Here is a 21,549-nt window from a genome sequence, read left to right on the forward strand (position 1 = left end):
TTTTTTGTAGTGGTTGATCCATTTTTTTCATCAAATCAAGTCTGACATTTTGAAGTGGAAATTACAAACGTTAGAAGCCTTTATAAAGCCTTGCAGTGGTTTAATAATTTCTTTAAACAATAAAATTACATTTCCCAACATTTCTGAATATGGATATATAGCATTTTGGAATGAAACACTTGTTTCCCCATCTGAGATCAGAGTAGATGAGAGATGTAATGTTTGTCTCTGTTGTGTTGAAGACCAATCAAGCAGGAGAGACCAGCCTCCCCTGTACCCAGCTGTGTGTCCATGAAGAGTGACAAGTCTATGAATCTACCTATGAAGTTTAGAGAGGGAGACTTTTCTACTGAACAAAGGTAAGAAGAACTCATGGGTCATGGTCAGTGAGTTAAACAACACTGTCTCTAGTCATTTCTCCTCTCCCATTTTCACATTTCTTTTGGTTGTTTTCATAATCCATAGGCTAATACTTTAGTCCATTTTCATAGTCCTAAAACAGTGTGTGTGTGTGTGTGTGTGTGTGTGTGTGTGTGTGTGTGTGTGTGTGTGTGTGTGTGTGTGTGTGTGTGTGTGTGTGTGTGTGTGTGTGTGTGTGTGTGTGTGTGTGTGTGTGTGTGTGTGTGTGTGTGTGTGTGTGTGTGTGTGTGTGTGTGTGTGTGTGTGTGTGTGTGTGTGTACTGTAATCTCATGTTTTGTCCACAGAAACCAACAGGAGAGATCAGAGTCAGAGATTCTCAGTGGTCAGTCTTCCCAGAGTCATCAAACAGACCTGGACTCTATATTCAGTGTATGTGATCCTGTTATTAACATTTGTTTTAGTTTACTTCAAGTAAAGTTGATCTGTCAATTATTCATTAATGTGTTAATGAGAAAGCATTTCTTCTCTTGCTTAACTTATTTACTTGATTTATTTCAGTTGCTTGAAGAGAAAATGACGACATTTGTGAAGAACGAGCTGAAGATGTTCAAGAGGATTCTTAGTCCAGAACTCCCAGAAGGCTATGAGAGTCAGAAGCAGGATAAGGAAGTGGTGGATGCTGAAGATGAGAAGCAGGAGAGCAGTGCCAGAGAGGGGGCTCTGAAGATCACACTGCACGTCCTGAGGAAAATGAACCAGAAGGAGCTTGCTGACACACTGGAGAAATGTAAGATCTGTCTGCCTCATGTTGAATGCTGTTTTATAACATTTAAAAGCTGTGGCTAAAGTACAGCTAAAGTAGCTGTGTAACTCAATGATATTGTAGCAGCCTTAACACAACACCTAGTGACCTCATCAAGTAGCAGAAGGGATGTGATGTGGTGATTAATTTAGAGAGAGAGAGAGAGAGACAACATTAATAATACCATCAATAACACCAATATTATTATAATCAGTCACACCAGTCTGTAATGCATTATGAAAACATTTACACATTTATACAGTCAGTTAAGAGAATAAATGATTATAATTTAAACTTTATAACAGTCCTACAATACTGTAGGCATTAAAACAGATGTAATATTAATATCCTCTGTGCTATTTCTTCATTCAGATGAGCTTGCTGTGATTTGCCAACGTGAACTCAAATCTAATCTAAAGAAGAAGTTTCAATGTGTATTTGAGGGGATCGCTAAACAAGGAAACCCAACACTTCTCAATAAGATCTACACAGAGCTCTACATCACAGAGGGAGGAACAGGAGAGGTCAATAATGAACATGAGCTGAGACAGATTGAGACAACAACCAGGAAACAAGCAAGACCAGAGACTGCAATCAAATGTAACGACATCTTCAAACCCTTAACTGGACAAGACAAACTAATCAGAACTGTGCTGACAAAGGGAGTCGCTGGCATTGGAAAAACAGTCTCTGTGCAGAAGTTCATTCTGGATTGGGCTGAAGGAAAAGCCAATCAGGATGTTCAATTTGTGTTTTCATTCCCTTTCCGGGAGCTGAATTTGATGAAAGGGGACAAACACACTTTGATTGAACTTCTCAATAACTTTTCAATGGAAACCAAACAATCAGGAATCTCCATCTACAACAAGTACAAAGTTCTGTTCATCTTTGATGGTCTGGATGAGTGCCGACTGCCCCTAGACTTCCAGAAGAACAAGATCTGTTGTGACGTCACAGAGTCAACCTCAGTGGATGTTCTGATGACAAATCTCATCAAGGGAAATCTGCTTCCCTCTGCTCTCCTCTGGATAACTACCCGACCTGCAGCAGCCAAAAAGATCCCTTCAGATTGTGTTGACCAGGTGACAGAGGTACGAGGGTTCAATGACCCACAGAAGGAGGAGTACTTCAGGAAGAGATTCAGTGATGAGGACCTGGCCAACAGAATCATCTCACACATAAAGAGATCAAGGAGCCTCCACATCATGTGCCACATTCCAGTCTTCTGTTGGATTTCTGCAACAGTCCTCGAACACATGCTGAAACATAAGAGAGAAGAGATGCCCAAGACTCTGACTGAGATGTACACACACCTTGTGGTGTTTCATACCAAACAGAAGAATGAAAAGTATCTTGGGAAAGAAGAGACAGGTCCACACTGGAATAACGAGAGCATTCTGTCACTGGGAAACTGTCTTTTCAGCAGCTTCTGAATGGCAATCTGATTTTCTATGAAGAAGACCTGAAAGAGGCTGGCATTGATGTCAATGAAGCCTCAGTGTACTCAGGATTGTGCACACAGCTCTTTAAAGAGGAATGTGTGCTGTACCAGGACAAGGTGTTCTGCTTTGTACATCTGAGCATTCAAGAGTTTCTGGCTGCTGTGTATGTGTTCCTCTCATTCATCAACAACAATGAGAATCTAATGTCCGAACCGCAATCAACGTCCAGGAACCTTTCTGCGCTGTTCAGAGACAAGCCTAAAGTTTCTTTCTACAAGAGTGCTGTGGATAAAGCCTTACAAAGTGAGACAGGAAACCTGGACCTTTTCCTCCGCTTCCTTCTGGGCCTCTCACTGGAGTCCAATCAGAAGCACTTACGAGGTCTACTGACAAAGACAAGAAGCAGCTCACAGAGCCATGAAGAAACAGTCAAGTACATCAAGGAGAAGATCAGGGAGAATCCCTCTCCAGAGAGGAGCATCAATCTGTTCCACTGTCTGAATGAACTGAATGACCATTCTCTAGTGGAGGAGATCCAAAGCTACCTGAGCTCAGGAAGTCTCTCAAAACCCAACCTGTCACCTGCACAGTGGTCAGCTCTGGTCTTTGTGTTGCTGACTTCAGAAAAGGAGCTGGATGTGTTTGACCTGAAGAAATTCTCCAGATCAGAGGAAGGTCTTCTGAGGCTGCTGCCAGTGGTCAAAGCCTCCAGAGCTGCTCTGTGAGTACATAAAATGACATTTAAGAACTAATCATCGGGAAGAAATATTATGTTTAGAGAAAAATATGTATTATAATATGTATATAATATTATATTGAATAACATATTGAATCAGATATTCAATCTAGTAATACAATATGACCATACAATTCTAGGAGACAGAAGATGAATCTATATGTTGTTTGGGAATATGAACCAAATGCATCTTCCATTGTCCTTCTACGCTACTGGTGTTAAATTAACAGTGTGTTTGTGAAGTCATGATGATCTCTTTGCAGGCTGTCAGGCTGTGGAGTCACAGAGGAAGGCTGTGCTTCTCTGGTCTCAGCTCTGAGGTCAAACCCCTCACACCTGAGAGAGCTGGACCTGAGCAACAATGACCTGAAGGATTCAGGAGTGAAGCTGCTCTCTGCTGGACTGGAGGATCCACACTGTAAACTGGAGACTCTGAGGTCAGTATTCCTGTAGTTGGTCAACAAGTGATAACTGTTCACCAGATCCACATGTGTTTACCAGACACACATAGTCCACACCATATGTGTTTGGACAGTGAAGCTTACAGTTTTAAATTGGGTTGTGTTTTAGATTATATTTTTCCTAATAGTAAATTAATGGTGAATAATGTCCTGTCATTTTGGAGTCACTTCACTTGTGTTGTCAGTAAGAATAGAAGATGTTTCTGAACACTTCTACATTCATGTGGATGATACCATGATTATGAATAAACATGAATGAATCGTTAATGATGATGAATGAGCCTCTGTTATTGATAATGGTGAGAGGTTAGCATGTTTTGTTGTAGTCTCTGTTATTGGTAATGGTGAGAGGTTAGCATGTTTTGTTGTAGCCTCTGTTATTGGTAATGGTGAGAGGTTAGCATGTTTTGTTGTAGCCTATGTTATTGGTAATGGTGAGAGGTTAGCATGTTTTGTTGTAGCCTCTGTTATTGGTAATGGTGAGAGGTTAGCATGTTTTGTTGTATCCTCTGTTATTGGTAATGGTGAGAGGTTAGCATGTTTTGTTGTAGCCTCTGTTATTGGTAATGGTGAGAGGTTAGCATGTTTTGTTGTAGCCTCTGTTATTGGTAATGGTGAGAGGTTAGCATGTTTTGTTGTAGCCTCTGTAACTTTCTCACTCATTATCATTCATGATCTTTCTCAATCATGGCAGTCACAGGCTTGATGTAGTCATTGCAGTCAAAGAATATGGGACCAAATACTAATCTTTTGACTATTTTAATACTCATAGTGTATTACAAGATACATAAAGTGCTTTTATTTCTAAATGGTGAAACAGAAATGAATGAAAATATCCTCATATAAAAGGTGACATTATATACTCTCACCTCATATGAAACTGCTTTTAAACTGGTCTGGTCAGTCTTCTGAAATATTTGTATTATTCATGTTTCTATCTGCAGGCAATACTTTGATAATTTGTAATTTATAATATGATACATTAATTTCTGAATAGATATGGCAGGTTTCATGACTGATATATCTGAATATGTTGAAGAAATATACTGCCACTATTTTCACCACCAAAGAATAGCAGTGTGGTTTTAATTTGATTTGACTCTTTGCAGGCTGTCAGGCTGTCTAGTCACAGAGGAAGGCTGTGCTTCTCTGGTCTCAGCTCTGAGGTCAAACCCCTCACACCTGAGAGAGCTGGACCTGAGCTACAATCACCCAGGAGACTCAGGAGTCAGACTGCTCTCTGCTGGACTGGAGGATCCACACTGCAGACTGGAGAAACTCAAGTATGTAGAGGGTTTATGTCAATGTTCATATCAGACATGTTGGACTTTTCAGGCTAGTTAAGACAAACATTCTGAACTCCACTTGGACAAAGTTATATGCTAACTGTGTGTGTGTGTGTGTGTGTGTGTGTGTGTGTGTGTGTGTGTGTGTGTGTGTGTGTGTGTGTGGTGTGTGTGTGTGTGTGTGTGTGTGTGTGTGTGTGTGTGTGTGTGTGTGTGTGTGTGTGTGTGTGTGTGTGTGTGTGTGAGAGAGTTCAGGTGTATCCCTCAATGACTGTCTGTTTTTCTGCTTACTGCTACAGTGTGGAACATGGTGGAGAGAACAGAATGAAACCTGGGCCTAGAAAATGTGAGTGTTGACTGCTGTGAAGAATATGACTAAGAATAAGTCTTAATTCAAGTTAAGTCAAAGTCCACCATCATTACTGACTTGGTCATATTAAATATCATCTGTAGTTCTACAGAAGCAGAAATCAGGGACACCAGCGTTTACAAAGAGTTGCTTTGACTGTGTGTGTGTGTGTGTGTGTGTGTGTGTGTAATTAATGTGAATAAGTGTGTTTTTATATTACCATACAGTATAACATGTGATCATTCAACAAGTCTCAAGTTACCTTAACTTCTCCTTTTGATACCTAGAAACATCTACATTAAATGAATTAGTGAAAAGTGAGTTAACATTCTAATGTGAATGATGATGATTTCTAATATTGTGTCTGGTTTCATCCATCAGATGTCTGTGATCTCACACTGGACCCAAACACAGTAAACAGACTCCTCTCTCTGTCTGAGGAGAACAGAAAGGTGACATGTAGGACAGAGGAGCAGCCGTATCCTGATCACCCAGAGAGATTTGAGGACTGGAGACAGGTGCTGTGTAGAGAGGGTCTGACTGGGCGCTGTTACTGGGAGGTAGAGTGGAGTGGGAGAGGGGCTTATATAGGAGTGACATATAAAGGAATCAACAGGAGAGGATGGGGTGATGACTGTTGTCTTGGACACAATGACAAGTCCTGGAGTCTGTTCTGCTCTGAAAACAGATACTCTGCCTGGCATAATAATCATCCCACTACCATAGACGTCCCCTCCACCAGCCCCCACAGAGTAGGAGTGTATCTGGACTGGTCAGCCGGCACTCTGTCCTTCTATAGAGCCTCCTCTGACACACTGACCCACCTGATCACATTCACCTCCACATTCACTGAGCCCCTCTATCCAGTGTTTAGAGTTCATTATGTTGACTCCTCAGTGTCCCTGTAAATAATAATAACCATGGTAACTCTCCCTCGGCCTGGGGCTCCATGCAAGATCTCACCTCGTGGAGTTGCAATGATCATGAGAACGGTGAGGAATCAGCCCAGAACTACACGGGAGGATCTTGTCAATGATCTCAAGGCAGCTGGGACCATAGTCACCAAGAAAACAAATGGTAACACTCTACGCCGTGAAGGACTGAAATCCTGCAGCGACTGCAAGGTCCCCCTGCTCAAGAAAGCACATATACATGCTCGTCTGAAGTTTGCCAATGAACATCTGAATGACTCAGAGGACAACTGGTGAAAGTGTTGTGGTCAGATGAGACCAAAATGGAGCTCTTTGGCATCAACTCAACTCGCCGTGTTTGGAGGAGGAGGAATGATGCCTATGACCCCAAGAACACCATCCCACCGTCAAACATGGAGGTGGAAACATTATGCTTTGGGGGTGTTTTTCTGCTAAGGGGACAGGACAACTTTACCGCATCAAAGGGACGTTGGACGGGGCCATGTACCGTCAAATCTTGGGTGAGAACCTCCTTCCCTCAGCCAGGGCATTGAAAATGGGTCATGGATGGGTATTCCAGCATGACAATGACCCAAAACACACGGCCAAGGCAACAAAGGAGTGGCTCAAGAAGAAGCACATTAAGGTCCTGGAGTGACCTCCATAGAAAATCTGTGGAGGGAGCTGAAGGTTCGAGTTGCCAAACGTCAGCCTCGAAACCTTAATGACTTGGAGAAGATCTGCTAAGAGGAGTGGGACAAAATCCCTCCTGAGATGTGTGCAAACCTGGTGGCCAACTACAAGAAACATCTGACCTCTGTGATTGCCAACAAGGGTTTTGCCACCAAGTACTAAGTCATGTTTTGCAGAGGGGTCAAATACTTATTTCCCTCATTTAAATGCAAACCATTTTATAACATTTTTGACGTGCATTTTTCTGGATTTTTGTTGTTGTTATTCTGTCTCTCACTGTTCAAATAAACCTACCATTAAAATTATAGACTGATCATTTCTTTGTCAGTGGGCAAACGTACAAAATCAGCAGGGGATGAAATACTTTCCCCCCCACTGTGTTAAGGATCATTGATCAAAACATGAATACCCAAGAGCTAGAAGGTCTCATGAACCCCTTGACCGGAAAACTGTTTTGTGGAGTTTGGGCTTGTGATGAACTACCTATTGAGAAATGGCAGGAGCAACCGGCCATGTTCATTGTCAATACCCATGCTGAACACCTGCCTGGTGAACATTGGTTAGCTGTCACATTAGAAGATGACGAAGGAGGTAGAAAAATCTCATCATTTTCCCCCCCCGGATTTTCTCATTTCACTTTTTTGGATTCCTACGGCTTTCCCCCCACATTTTCTAATTTCCCCCCATTTAGTAAACAGTTTTTAAACAAAAATGGATCAAAGATCTACTACAGCTTCAAAGAAGTACAATATAACCTTTCAACAACCTGTGGTTACCACTGTGTTTTCTACCTGTGGTCAACACTGTGTATTCTACCTGTGGTCAACACTGTGTATTCTACCTGTGGTCAACACTCTGTATTCTACCTGTGGTCAACACTGTGTATTCTACCTGTGGTCAACACTGTTTTCTACCTGTGGTCACCACTGTGTATTCTACCTGTGGTCACCACTGTGTTTTCTACCTGTGGTCACCACTGTGTATTCTACCTGTGGTCAACACTGTGTATTCTACCTGTGGTCAACACTGTGTATTCTACCTGTGGTCAACACTGTGTATTCTACCTGTGGTCAACACTGTGTATTCTACCTGTGGTCACCACTGTGTATTCTACCTGTGGTCAACACTGTGTATTCTACCTGTGGTCAACACTGTGTATTCTACCTGTGGTCAACACTGTGTATTCTACCTGTGGTCAACACTGTGTATTCTACCTGTGGTCACCACTGTGTATTCTACCTGTGGTCAACACTGTGTATTCTACCTGTGGTCAACACTGTGTATTCTACCTGTGGTCAACACTGTGTATTCTACCTGTGGTCAACACTGTGTTTTCTACCTGTGGCCAAAGAGCCCGTGGAGTTTCTTTTGAAGATGTTGTATCTCTTTATAATGATGATTTAAGAAGTAATGATAGGACAGTAGATCGTTTTGTTAGAAAAGTGTTTAAGTATATATCCTTTAAGACTCTATAATCAATGTGTATGCTCACATCAAATGTTTAAAGAATGTCACAAATGTTAAATTGTATCATGTTATTGAAATAATATGGTCACCATCTTCGAGTTCACTCATTAAACCACCCAAATAGTTGCTGAGAGAGGGGTTCCAATCACCAGGTTTGCTTACATCTACCACAGAGTCTGTGTCATGGTAAAGAACCCTCCTCTGCAGCTGCTCCATGAGGGAATATAGTCCATAGGCCGTGGTAGAAGCTGGTAGAACCCTCCTCTGCAGCTGCTCCATGAGGGAATATAGTCCATAGGCCGTGGTAGAAGCTGGTAGACCCCTCCTCTGCAGCTGCTCCATGAGGGTATATAGTCCATAGGCCGTGGTAGAAGCTGGTAGAACCCTCCTCTGCAGCTGCTCCATGAGGGTATATAGTCCATAGGCCGTGGTAGAAGCTGGTAGACCCCTCCTCTGCAGCTGCTCTATGAGGGTATATAGTCCATAGGCCGTGGTAGAAGCTGGTAGACCCCTCCTCTGCAGCTGCTCCATGAGGGTATATAGGCCGTGGTAGAAGCTGGTAGACCCCTCCTCTGCAGCTGCTCCATGAGGGAATATAGTCCATAGGCCGTGGTAGAAGCTGGTAGAACCCTCCTCTGCAGCTGCTCCATGCAGGGTATATAGGCCGTGGTAGAAGCTGGTAGACCCCTCCTCTGCAGCTGCTCCATGAGGGTATATAGTCCATAGGCCATGGTAGAAGCCTGTAGACCCCTCCTCTGCAGCTGCTCCATGAGGGTATATAGTCCATAGGCCGTGGTAGAAGCTGGTAGACCCCTCCTCTGCAGCTGCTCCATGAGGGTATATAGTCCATAGGCCGTGGTAGGAGCTGGTAGACCCTCCTCTGCAGCTGCTCCATGAGGGTATATAGTCCATAGGCCGTGGTAGAAGCTGGTAAACCCCTCCTCTGCAGCTGCTCCCATGAGGGTATATAGGCCGTGGTAGAAGCTGGTAGACCCCTCCTCTGCAGCTGCTCCATGGTACAGTCACAACAACCCTCTGGTTCACTGAATCTGGGACTGGTAAAGAACCTAAAGATCTAGGTCAGGACCCAGAGTATGCAGGTCGTCTGGAGTGTCATGGAGATCAGAAGAATTGTCACACACTGAGGATCACAGACCTGAGAGAGAGTGACTCTGCTGAGTACAAGTTCAGATTATTAACAGATCAGACCGGAGGGAAATATATTGGCAGTCCTGGAGTCACTCTGTCTGTCACAGGTACAGTTACGTACATTCAATATAGTTCAACTGTTGAATTCCATTTAGTTCAAGAAAATTGTCTTGGTTTGTATTTACAGTATCTGTCACTCATCTCACATCTATCTAGATAGTTGTAATGTGAGTGTGGTTCTGTATGTATGCTAAAGCATATGATGTGTGTGCTTCAGTGTATGCTGTGATTTTAGCATGTATGCTAATGAGAATGTTGTGTTAAAATCTGTTTACATTGACTCTATTGAACCCAATACTTCCTGGAAAACAGTGGAAAGTATTACAGAGTTGACTATCCTGGCTAAATAAATCAAATTCATTAATGAATGACTATAATTACCTTATAAAGGGCAGCTATACAGACACAAAGGAGGAGAATAATGATGTTGTTTCCTCATACTCTAGATGTTGTGTTGGAGATGGATCCTACATCTGTGTCAGAGAGGGAGAATGTCACACTGATATGTAGAACCAAATGTACACTGGACCCCATCACAGCCTACAGTTGGTATAAGAATGGACAGCCTATACCAAACAGCAACACCTCCTCTCCTGTCTATAGCCTATTCTCAGTCAGCAGTGAGGATACAGGCCGATACTCCTGTGCTGTAGAAGGCCATGAGGATCTCCCCTCTGCTGAAGAGACTCTCACTGTCACATGTCAGTACATTGTGGGTTTCATTTGATATACTGATTATGTTGATTCTTGAATTGGGAATAGATTGTTTTCCATATGAATAAATATGAATAAATATTTTTGTGTGTAACATCCATTTCCTTGAATTTGTATTACCACCATATCATCATTCTTTTTAATTATTATTTTTCTGATTGTCTTTTACTATGAATTAAATGATTTCAAACTCACCTGTAAAATGTAAACACAAATGTTGCTATAAATGAATCTGGTCTTCAACACCAGATGGTCCAAGGAACACCTCAGTGTCAGTCAGTCCCTCTGGTGAAATAATGGAGGGCAGTTCAGTGACTCTGACCTGCAGCAGTGAATCCAACCCACCTGTGGACAAATACACCTGGTACAAGAAGAATGTTACCTCACCAAAAGCATCAGGACAGAGTTACAGCATCACTAACATCATCTCTGAGGACAGAGGAGAATACTACTGTGAGGCTGAGAATACAATAGCATCTAATAACTCTACAGCTCTGATGATCATTATAGCAGGTGAAGTTACATCTTCAATACTTCAATACAAAATGATGTTCAATAAGAAATGATGTTTCAAGGTAATCTTCTTCTAGTTTGCATCATTACACTTTGGTTTAAAACTATACATAGTCTTATACATACAAGTATTGCATTAATGTCCTGTATTGCAGTATATTAATTTTCAGTTCATAATAACATGTACTCATATCATCTATATTATCTTTTAGAGAACCAAACCTCAGTTCTAACTGCTGCTGTAGGAATCATAGTGGTTGTTCTGGGTGTCATACTGGCTTCATGTCTCTCTGGCTTCATGTGGTTCAGGTGAGTGAAAATGCATATTTTAAAGATTATTTCACTTTATTATCTTCATTAATTTGTTCATTCATTCATTCGTTCATTTATAAAACAGGAAGAAGGCCTCCAAATCCACCTTTGACACAAGACACACAGCAGACGACGGACAGGTGAGTCTGTTCAGACAGATGGAAGATCATTTTTGTTGCTTTGTGGGAAATGTCCACTCTTCATGCTGTCTGTCCCCAGGTCTATTTATATTGTCTGTTCTCTCTCTCCGTCAGGGAGACTCTAGTGCAGTGTATGGCAACATCTCAGGCATGGCCATGACCCCTGCTGCAGCACAGACAGTGGCCACCTTCGACCAGGAACAGGACGAGGATGTCCAGTAAGCTGCTGTGAAATTCAACCTCTCCAGTGCTGCCACCCTCTGAGCATATTCTACCATTACAACAACATAGAGTCAATACTGTATACAACATTGTGAACACACAGACAGCATCAAGGTCATTCATATGTTGCTGCTTATTGGAGGAGTAGACAAAGTCATTCAAATAAGCAAAACAGTTGACCATTAGTGACCCCTCATTGTTCTCTGAGAACTCCCTCCATCACTATCTGATGACATTTCATTGTTCTCTGAGAACTCCCTCCATCACTATCTGATGACATTTCATTGTTCTCTGAGAACTCCCTCCATCACTATCTGATGACATTTCATTGTTCTCTGAGAACTCCCTCCATCACTATCTGATGACATTTCATTGTTCTCTGAGAACTCCCTCCATCACTATCTGATGACATTTCATTGTTCTCTGAGAACTCCCTCCATCACTATCTGATGACATTTCATTGTTCTCTGAGAACTCCCTCCATCACTCTCTGTTGACATTTCATTGTTCTCTGAGAACTCCCTCCATCACTATCTGATGACATTTCATTGTTCTCTGAGAACTCCCTCCATCACTATCTGATGACATTTCATTGTTCTCTGAGAACTCCCTCCATCACTATCTGATGACATTTCATTGTTCTCTGAGAACTCCCTCCATCACTATCTGATGACATTTCATTGTTCTCTGAGAACTCCCTCCATCACTATCTGATGACATTTCATTGAACTCATACTATGGTGTAAAAGTAGGCATTTTGAAAAGTCACAGTTTTAATGTCTTAAAGGTTCCAGGGGTATTCTTCAGGCCAAATGGCATTTCCTGAAACTGCACTCTACAATATACATCTCAAGACAATTACTATGACATGTCTATAACCTGTTGGGGCTACAGGTTAGCAATGAACCCCGAGACGGGATTGCTAACAAGGCTGGAAATTCAAAACATCAAAAATCTAATAATTTCAATTTCTCAAACAATCAACTATTTTACACAATTTAAAAGATAAACATCTCCTTAATCTAACCACATTGTTCGATTTTCAAAGAGGCTTTACGGCAAAAGCATAAAGTTAGATTATGTTAGGACAGTACATAGCCACAAAAGTACAAACATCCAGTTTCAATTCAAGGTCAGGCGTCACCAAAAGCAGAAACCAGCTAAAATTATGCACCAACCTTTGACAATCTCCATCAGATGACACTCCTAGGACATTATGTTATACAATACATGCATTTTTTGTTCCATCAAGTTCATATTTATATCCAAAAACAGCATTTTACAGTAGCGTGAAATTCCGATTTTTTTCTTCTCTGAAATGCTTCCGGTGAACATAACAAAATTACTATTCGAAAACATTGGTAAATTATAATATTGTCATTCAAAGAATAATATATTATCATCTCGTAATTGCTACCGAATGGCCAGATCTCAAAATAACTTTACTGGGAAATCACATTTTGCAATAAACGGGGTGCTATGCTAAGAACAATAAGCTATGCTATACAGTTAGCATCATCTAATATCGATAATAACATTGTAAATATCCCCTTACCTTTGATTATCTCCACCAGAAGGCACTGCCAGGAATCCCAGGTCCAGAACAAATGTGGTTTCTTTTGACAAAGTTCATAATTTATGTCCAAATAACACCAAGTAGTTAGCGTTCATTATGCTCCCACAAAACGTGGTGGGGGGGGTGTAAAATCACGCCGAAAAGCTAAAAAAACCTAGTAAATAATCTATTTACGTTCGTTCAAACATGTCAAACGTTGTTTAGCATTAATCTTTTGGTCCATTTTTAACGTTAAACATCAGTAATATTTTCACACAACCTATCCTATGTCTAGATAAACAATTATGACAAACTCACGCTTCTCAGATTTATGCGCAGGCGCCAAAAAATGAAGTGACGACATGTCAACTTCCATGCATTCTAATTTGCTCTCTGTTTATCATAGACGCTTCAAACAACTTTATAAAGATCGTTGACATCTAGTGGAAGCCGTAGGAGTTGCGAAATGAATCCTTTCTCACTATGGTATCTATAAAACAATGACACTAAATAGTACAGTCACAAAATTCAAAAAAAATGTTTTATCTATTTTTCACAGGTTTTTGCCTGCAATATGAGTTTTGTTATACTTACAGACACCATTCAAACTGTTTTAGAAAATTCAGAGTGTTTTCTATCCGAATGTGTTAATAATATGCATATCCTAGCTTCTGAGTTGGTGTAGGAGGCAGTTAAAAATGGGCACATATTTTCTTCAAAATTTCTCAATACTGCCCCCTAGCCCCAACAGGAGTGATGTGATGAGGGTTTTAAGGAATGGCTCTGGTTCCATTCTAAATGGCACCCTATTCCCTATTTAGTTCACTACTGGTCAAAAGTAGTGCACTATAAGGGAGTAGGGTGCCATTTGGGAGTCACATTCAGTTTAATGGATGTTTCTTTCTCCAGGCCCACGGTGGAACAAGCAGCTGAGGAGGACCCCTCTGTTCTCTACAGTACAGTCAACAAACCCAGAACCAAGAAGACCTGAACACAACAAACCCAGAACCATGAAGACATGAACACAACAAACCCAGAACCAAGAAGACATGAACACAACAAACCCAGAACCAAGAAGACATGAACACAACAAACCCAGAACCATGAAGACCTGAACACAACAAACCCAGAACCATGAACACAACAAACCCAAAACCAAGAAGACATGAACACAACAAACCCAGAACCATGAAGACATGAACACAACAAACCCAGAACCATGAAGACCTGAACACAACAAACCCAGAACCATGAAGACATGAACACAACAAACCCAGAACCATGAAGACATGAACACAACAAACCCAGAACCATGAAGACATGAACACAACAAACCCAGAACCATGAAGACATGTAACCTTTATTTACCAATCACGGCCAGTTGTGACAGCCTGGACTCGAACCGGGGTGTCTGTAGTGACACCTCTAGCACTGAGATGTAGTGTCTTAGACCGCTGTGCCACTCGGGAGCCCCAACATCATGTTCTAGTGCTGTCCCCACCTAAAATAAATCTTGGTCAACCAAGAGTCATCTGTCATTTCTACCAATCGATTGGTTGAAATGTTATGTGTATTTTTCCATATATAGACACACCCCATGTGTTTTAATAAAATCAACTATATGTACTGAAATGGTCTGATGCTTTTAGCATGCTGTTTGATTAAATAATTAACTTCCCTGGGCTAGGTGGGACGCCTGCGTCCCACCCTAGTCAACAGCCAGTGGAATCGTGTGGCGCGAAATACAAATACCTAAAAAATGCTATAACTTCAATTTCTCAAACATATGACTATTTTACACCATTTGAAAGACAAGACTCTCGTTAATCTAACCACATTGTCCGATTTCAAAAAGGCTTTACAGCGAAAGCAAAACATTAGATTATGTCAGGAGAGTACCCTGTCAAAAATAATCACACAGCCATTTTCAAAGCAAGAATATATGTCACAAAAACCAAAACCACAGCTAAATGCAGCACTAACCTTTGATGATCTTCATCAGATGACGCTCCTAGGACATTATGTTATACAATACATGCATGTTTTGTTCAATCAAGTTCATATTTATATCAAAAACCAGCTTTTTACATTAGCATATGATGTTCAGAACTAGCATACCCACCGCAAACTTCCGGTGAATTTACTAAATTACTCACGATAAACGTTCACAAAATACATAACAATTATTTTAAGAATTATAGATACAGAACTCCTTTATGCAATCGTGGTGTCAGATTTTAAAATAGCTTTTTGGCGAAAGCACATTTTGCAATATTCTGAGTACATAGCCCGACCATCACGGCTAGCTAATTTGACACCCACCAAGTTTTGGACAACCTAAACTCAGAATTACTATTAGAAAAATTGGATTACCTTTGCTGTTCTTCGTCAGAATGCACTCCCAGGACTTCTACTTCAACAACAAATGTTGTTTTGGTTCCAAATAATCCATAGTTATATCCAAATACCTCCATTTTGTTCGTGTGTTCAGGTCACTATCCGAAGGGTGACGTGCGAGCGCATTTCGTGACAAAAAAATGCAAAATATTCCATTACCGTACTTCGAAGCATGTCAAACGCTGTTTAAAATCAATTTTTATGCTATTTTTCTCGTAAAATAGCAATAATATTCCAACCGGGCGACGTTGTATTCATTCAAAGGCTGAAAGAAAATAATGGAGAATTCTCATGAACGCGCATCTCCAGTGTCACTGTTCCCAGGCTGACCACTCACAAATTGTCCTGCTGTTCTTCGCCCAGAGACAGCAGACACCCCATTCCACTTTCTGGCGCTTTCTGAGAGCCAATGGAAGCCTTAGAAAATGTCACGTTACAGCAGAGATGCTGTGTTTTCGATAGAGATGCAACAGAAGGACAACAAATTGTCAGACAGGGCACTTCCTGTATGGAATCTTCTCAGGTTTTGGCCTGCCATATGAGTTCTGTTATACTCACAGACACCATTCAAACAGTTTTAGAAACTTGTGAGTGTTTTCTGTCCAAATCTACTAATTATATGAAAAAGAGAGTAGTAACCAGTTTAAATCGGGTACGTTTTTTATCCGGCCGTGCAAATACTACCCCCTAGCCCCAACAGGTTTTAAGACACACAAATGACTTGAGGGAGCCAGAGATCAAGATAACCTAACCAGAAGAGAGAGAAATTCTGCCGTTATGCTCCTGAAGTTTCCGGTAATGGGCTACACCAGCGGTTGGCAACCTTTTCCATTTGGAGTGGCAAGTTATCTTACCATTTCTACCAATCTGTGTGCCAGTTAAGATTTTCATATGTACATTTTCGTGGAATTGTTTCATTTAATTTATAATAATATCTCAAAATTATTGTCTGTGATTAATCTATAATCTACATTCTATCTGAAATTATACAAATCTAAAAGTAACATTTATTGCCATTGCCAACTATGTAAAAATAGCCTTCATAAAGCCAACAAATATAAACATTGCAGCTAACAAATTGGTGTTTATAATGTTTTTGTCTGCTTGATTTACAGTCGGGTCTCGTTAGTCTGTTTGCACGCAGAGATACTTATCCTTGATGGATAGGCTATTGTACAACACACAGAGCTATTTTCCTTTATTCAGGACATTTAGAATGACAACCCATTACAGAGTAGCCTAATGGGATTATTCACCAAATTATCTGGTGATCAGGTTATGAAATGTCATGACAAATACATTTTAGTTTCCATGTTTCACCTGAAATATGAAATGATTTATAGTCCTAGTTCTATGTTATTGTTAGGTGAAGTTATGGGTCCTACAGTAGGTCTATGGTATTGTTGTTAGGTGAAGTTATGGGTCCTACAGTAGGTCTATGTTGTTGTTAGGAGAAGTTATGGGTCCTACAGTAGGTCTATGTTGTTGTTTGGTGAAGTTATGGGTCCTACAGTAGGTCTATGTTGTTAGGTGAAGTTATGGGTCCTACAGTAGGTCTATGTTATTGTTAGGTGAAGTTATGTGTCCTACAGTAGGTCTATGTTATTGTTAGGTGAAGTTATGGGTCCTACAGTAGGTCTCTGTTATTGTTAGGTGAAGTTATGGGTCCTACAGTAGGTCTATGTTATTGTTAGGTGAAGTTATGAGTCCTACAGTAGGTCTATGTTGTTGTTAGGTGAAGTTATGGGTCCTACAGTAGGTCTATGGTATTGGTATAACTAGCAGTTTCTGCATTAGCATGGAGGAGTTTCTGCAACCAAATTGCGTGTGCATCTATTTTAGCAGATTAGATTACATTTGCAGATATAGTACATCCATAACTAGTGGTTTCCTCATTACCAGATATACTACATCCATAACTAGTGGTTTCCTCATTACCAGATATACTACATCCATAACTAGTGGTTTCCTCGTTACCAGATATACTACATCCATAACTAGTGGTTTCCTCATTACCAGATATACTACATCCATAACTAGCGGTTTCCTCATTACCAGATATACTACATCCATAACCAGTGGTTTCCTCATTACCAGATATACTACATCCATAACTAGTGGTTTCCTCGTTACCAGATATACTACATCCATAACTAGTGGTTTCCTCATTACCAGATATACTACATCCATAACTAGCGGTTTCCTCATTACCAGATATACTACATCCATAACTAGTGGTTTCCTCATTAGCAGATATACTACATCCATAACTAGTGGTTTCCTCATTACCAGATATACTACATCCATAACTAGTGGTTTCCTCATTAGCAGATATACTACATCCATAACTAGTGGTTTCCTCATTACCAGATATACTACATCCATAACTAGTGGTTTCCTCATTACCAGATATACTACATCCATAACTAGCGGTTTCCTCATTAGCAGATATACTACATCCATAACTAGTGGTTTCCTCATTACCAGATATACTACATCCATAACTAGTGGTTTCCTCATTACCAGATATACTACATCCATAACTAGTGGTTTCCTCATTACCAGATATACTACATCCATAACTAGTGGTTTCCTCATTACCAGATATACTACATCCATAACTAGTGGTTTCCTCATTACCAGACATACTACATCCATAACTAGTGGTTTCCTCATTACCAGATATACTACATCCATAACTAGTGGTTTCCTCATTACCAGATATACTACATCCATAACTAGTGGTTTCCTCATTACCAGATATACTACATCCATAACTAGTGGTTTCCTCATTACCAGATATACTACATCCATAACTAGTGGTTTCCTCATTACCATATATACTACATCCATAACTAGTGGTTTCCTCATTACCAGATATACTACATCCATAACTAGTGGTTTCCTCATTACCAGATATACTACATCCATAACTAGTGGTTTCCTCATTACCAGATATACTACATCCATAACTAGTGGTTGCCTCATTACCAGATATACTATATCCATAACTAGTGGTTTCCTCATTAGCAGATATACTACATCCATAACTAGTGGTTTCATCATTACCAGATATACTACATCCATAACTATCGGTTTCCTTATTAGCAGATATACTACATCCATAACTAGTGGTTTCCTCATTACCAGATATACTACATCCATAACTAGTGGTTTCCTCATTACCAGATATACTATATCCATAACTAGTGGTTTCCTCATTAGCAGATATACTACATCCATAACTAGTGGTTTCCTCATTACCAGATATACTACATCCGTAACTATCGGTTTCCTTATTAGCAGGGAGGAGTTTCTGCAATCAAATTGTCCTCGTGCTGCATTTTATTAAACACAGAAAGGGGCCTATATTGGAGACCAAAAGTCGTCTGGCACACTGCTTAGGATTTCAACAACTTTAATAACTTATTTCTAGCCTACAAACATCATGTTACTACTAATGTGAAAACAAGACAAAAAAATATGACTATTCTTGCTCATTTTAGGACAATTGTCAAATAATTGTAACATTCATTACTGACTTAAATTGTTTACAACATCATGGCTACGCTGTTGGCATCACCTTTTACAGTGGATTTCCGCTTTTGTGGGCCTTTAACCATCTGTCTGACTTTGTTGTTCACACAGGAGAGAGACAGGACTATCATGGATCCTCTGGGGAGCCTCAACAACCTCATGATGCTGAAGAGGCAGAGAAGAGTCTCTCCACATCAGAACACCTCAAGAAACACCTGCAGAGACGAAGATCTCTCACATGGAAATCTTACTGCAAATCTTCATCGGAACTTAAAATACACCAGCGAGTACACACAGGAGAGAAATCTCACCACTGTTTTGATTGTGGGAAGAGTTACTTAAGATCAAAATCGGCCAAACCCTCCCCTAACCCGGACAACGGTGGGCCAATTGTGTGTCGCCCCATGGGCCTCCCGGTTTCGGCCGGCTGCAACAGAGCTTGGACTCGAACCCAGAATCTCTAATGGCACAGCTTAGGCCACTTGCTCACCATTTTTGCTCCAGGCAGATATACTACATCCATAACTAGCGGTTTCTGCATTAGCAGGGAGGTGTTTCTGCAATCAAATTGTGTGTGCATCGCCCTTGTCGCAATTTTAGCAAACACAGAAAAAGGTGCTTATATTTGAGAACAAAAGTGGCCTGGCACACTGCTTAGGAGTTCAACACCTTTTACTTATTTCTAGTTACTACTAATGTGAAAACAAGACTAAATATGACTATTGTTGCTCACTTGACTGTCTTAAGACAATTGTCAAGTCATTTTAACATTCATTACAGACGTCAATTGTTGTACAGTATCATGGCTACGCTGTTGGCATCACCTTTTTCAGTGGATTTCTGCTGTTGTGAGCCTTTAACTATCTGTCTGACTTGTTCACACAGGAGAGAGACGTGACTATCATGGATCCTCTGGGGAGCCTCAACATCATGATGCTAACAAGTCAGAGAAGAGTCTGTCCAGATTCTATCACCTCAAGAAACACCAGCAGAGACCCACAGGGAAGAAATCTATCTGCTGCTCTGACTGTGGAAAACATTGCAAATCTTCATCAGAACTTAAAATACACCAGCGAACACACACAGGAGAGAAATCTCACCACTGTTTTGATTGTGGGAAGAGTTACTTAAGATTAAAAGCACTAAAAGTACACCTGAGAATTCACACTGGAGAGAAACCTTACAGCTGTGATCAATGTGGGAAGAGTTTTACTACATTTAGCTATCTGACTATACACCAGAGAACACATACAGGAGAGAAACCGTACAGCTGTACTGAATGTGGGAAGAGTTTTACTCAGTCAAGCAACCTGTTATCACACCAGAGGATACACACAGGAGAGAAATCTTTTAGTTGTAATCAATGTGTGAAAAGTTTTATTTCATCTAGTTACCTGACTGTACACCAGAGAACACACACAGGAGAGAAACCTTATAGCTGTGATCAATGTGGGAAGAGTTTTACTCGGCCAGACAGCCTGATAATACACCAGAGAACACACACAGGAGAGAAACCTTATAGCTGTGATCAATGTGGGAAGACTTATATTTCATCTTGCCATCTGACTAAACACCAGCGAGTACACACAGGAGAGAAATCTTATAGCTGTAATCAATGTGGGAAGAGTTTTACTCGGTCAGACAACCTGATATTACACCAGAGAACACACATAGGAGAGAAACCTTATAGCTGTGATCAATGTGGGAAGAGTTTTACTACATCTGGCTCTCTGACTCTACACCAGAGAACACACACAGGAGAGAAATCATAGCTGTGATCAGTGTGACAAGAGATTCTCCGATAAGACATCTGATCAAACATCAGAAAATACATGAAGGAGTTGTTTCATGATATCAATGAAATCTCACAATGTAGAATGTTTAACATTGTAGAAGGAGTATTTTAATAATGTCACAATGTAGAACCCTAAACGTTTGTCCCCTGTTCTATTGATTTCAACATGATATGGATATTAGCCTCAGGGGGGAAATCCAGGCTCTGAAATCGAAGAGTTACTATTTATGAGATTTAATAAAAAGTGACTAACAAAAAAAGAGTTGTGTTACACTTACCATGTTGGTGACCCACTGGAATCAAAATGTATCTGGCTGTTTTCTACAAATTGTCCTCTAACCAGTGATGTACACATTATTCCCAGATTCTGTGTGGTTTTTGAGCTGTTCGTTTTAACAGGACATGCAACCTCATCTCCCTCCTGTCGTACAATTGATTTCAACATGATATCGATGAGTTATGACAAATAAGTGTTGTGTTCCTTTGTTTACCGACCCCTAAATTTAACTGCATCACTTCAAAATGTAGCTGACTGTCTTCTGCAGGTTGTCCTCTAACCAGTGAGGTGAAAGATATCTCCATTTCCAAGTGTTTTTTTTTTTGTTGTGTTAGTTTCAAGAGCAGATTCAACCTGATTTCCCCCCAAA

At 40.6% G+C, this 21,549-nt stretch overlaps 1 protein-coding gene and 1 long non-coding RNA gene across 2 annotated transcripts; both read left to right on the top strand.

Moving 5' to 3' along the window:
- Positions 1-4,909: 4,909 nt before the first annotated feature.
- On the top strand, positions 4,910-7,346 carry LOC145876274 (uncharacterized). Its single transcript, XR_014391478.1, has 3 exons — positions 4,910-5,085; positions 5,388-5,434; positions 5,819-7,346. It is a non-coding gene; the product is annotated as an uncharacterized LOC145876274 (long non-coding RNA).
- Positions 7,347-9,529: 2,183 nt separating this feature from the next.
- LOC123735858 (B-cell receptor CD22) lies at positions 9,530-17,789 on the top strand. The gene is made up of 7 exons (XM_082972066.1): positions 9,530-9,764; positions 10,164-10,418; positions 10,681-10,944; positions 11,157-11,253; positions 11,342-11,396; positions 11,511-11,614; positions 14,083-17,789. The coding sequence occupies exons 2-7, from the start codon at positions 10,178-10,180 to the stop codon at positions 14,162-14,164; spliced, it is 843 nt and encodes a 280-aa protein (XP_082828192.1). The 5' UTR covers positions 9,530-9,764; positions 10,164-10,177; the 3' UTR covers positions 14,165-17,789.
- Positions 17,790-21,549: the final 3,760 nt, after the last annotated feature.

The sequence above is a fragment of the Salmo salar genome, unplaced genomic scaffold (assembly GCF_965601325.2).
Source record: "Salmo salar unplaced genomic scaffold, fSalSal1 ptg000536l, whole genome shotgun sequence".
Classification (NCBI taxonomy): domain Eukaryota; kingdom Metazoa; phylum Chordata; class Actinopteri; order Salmoniformes; family Salmonidae; genus Salmo; species Salmo salar.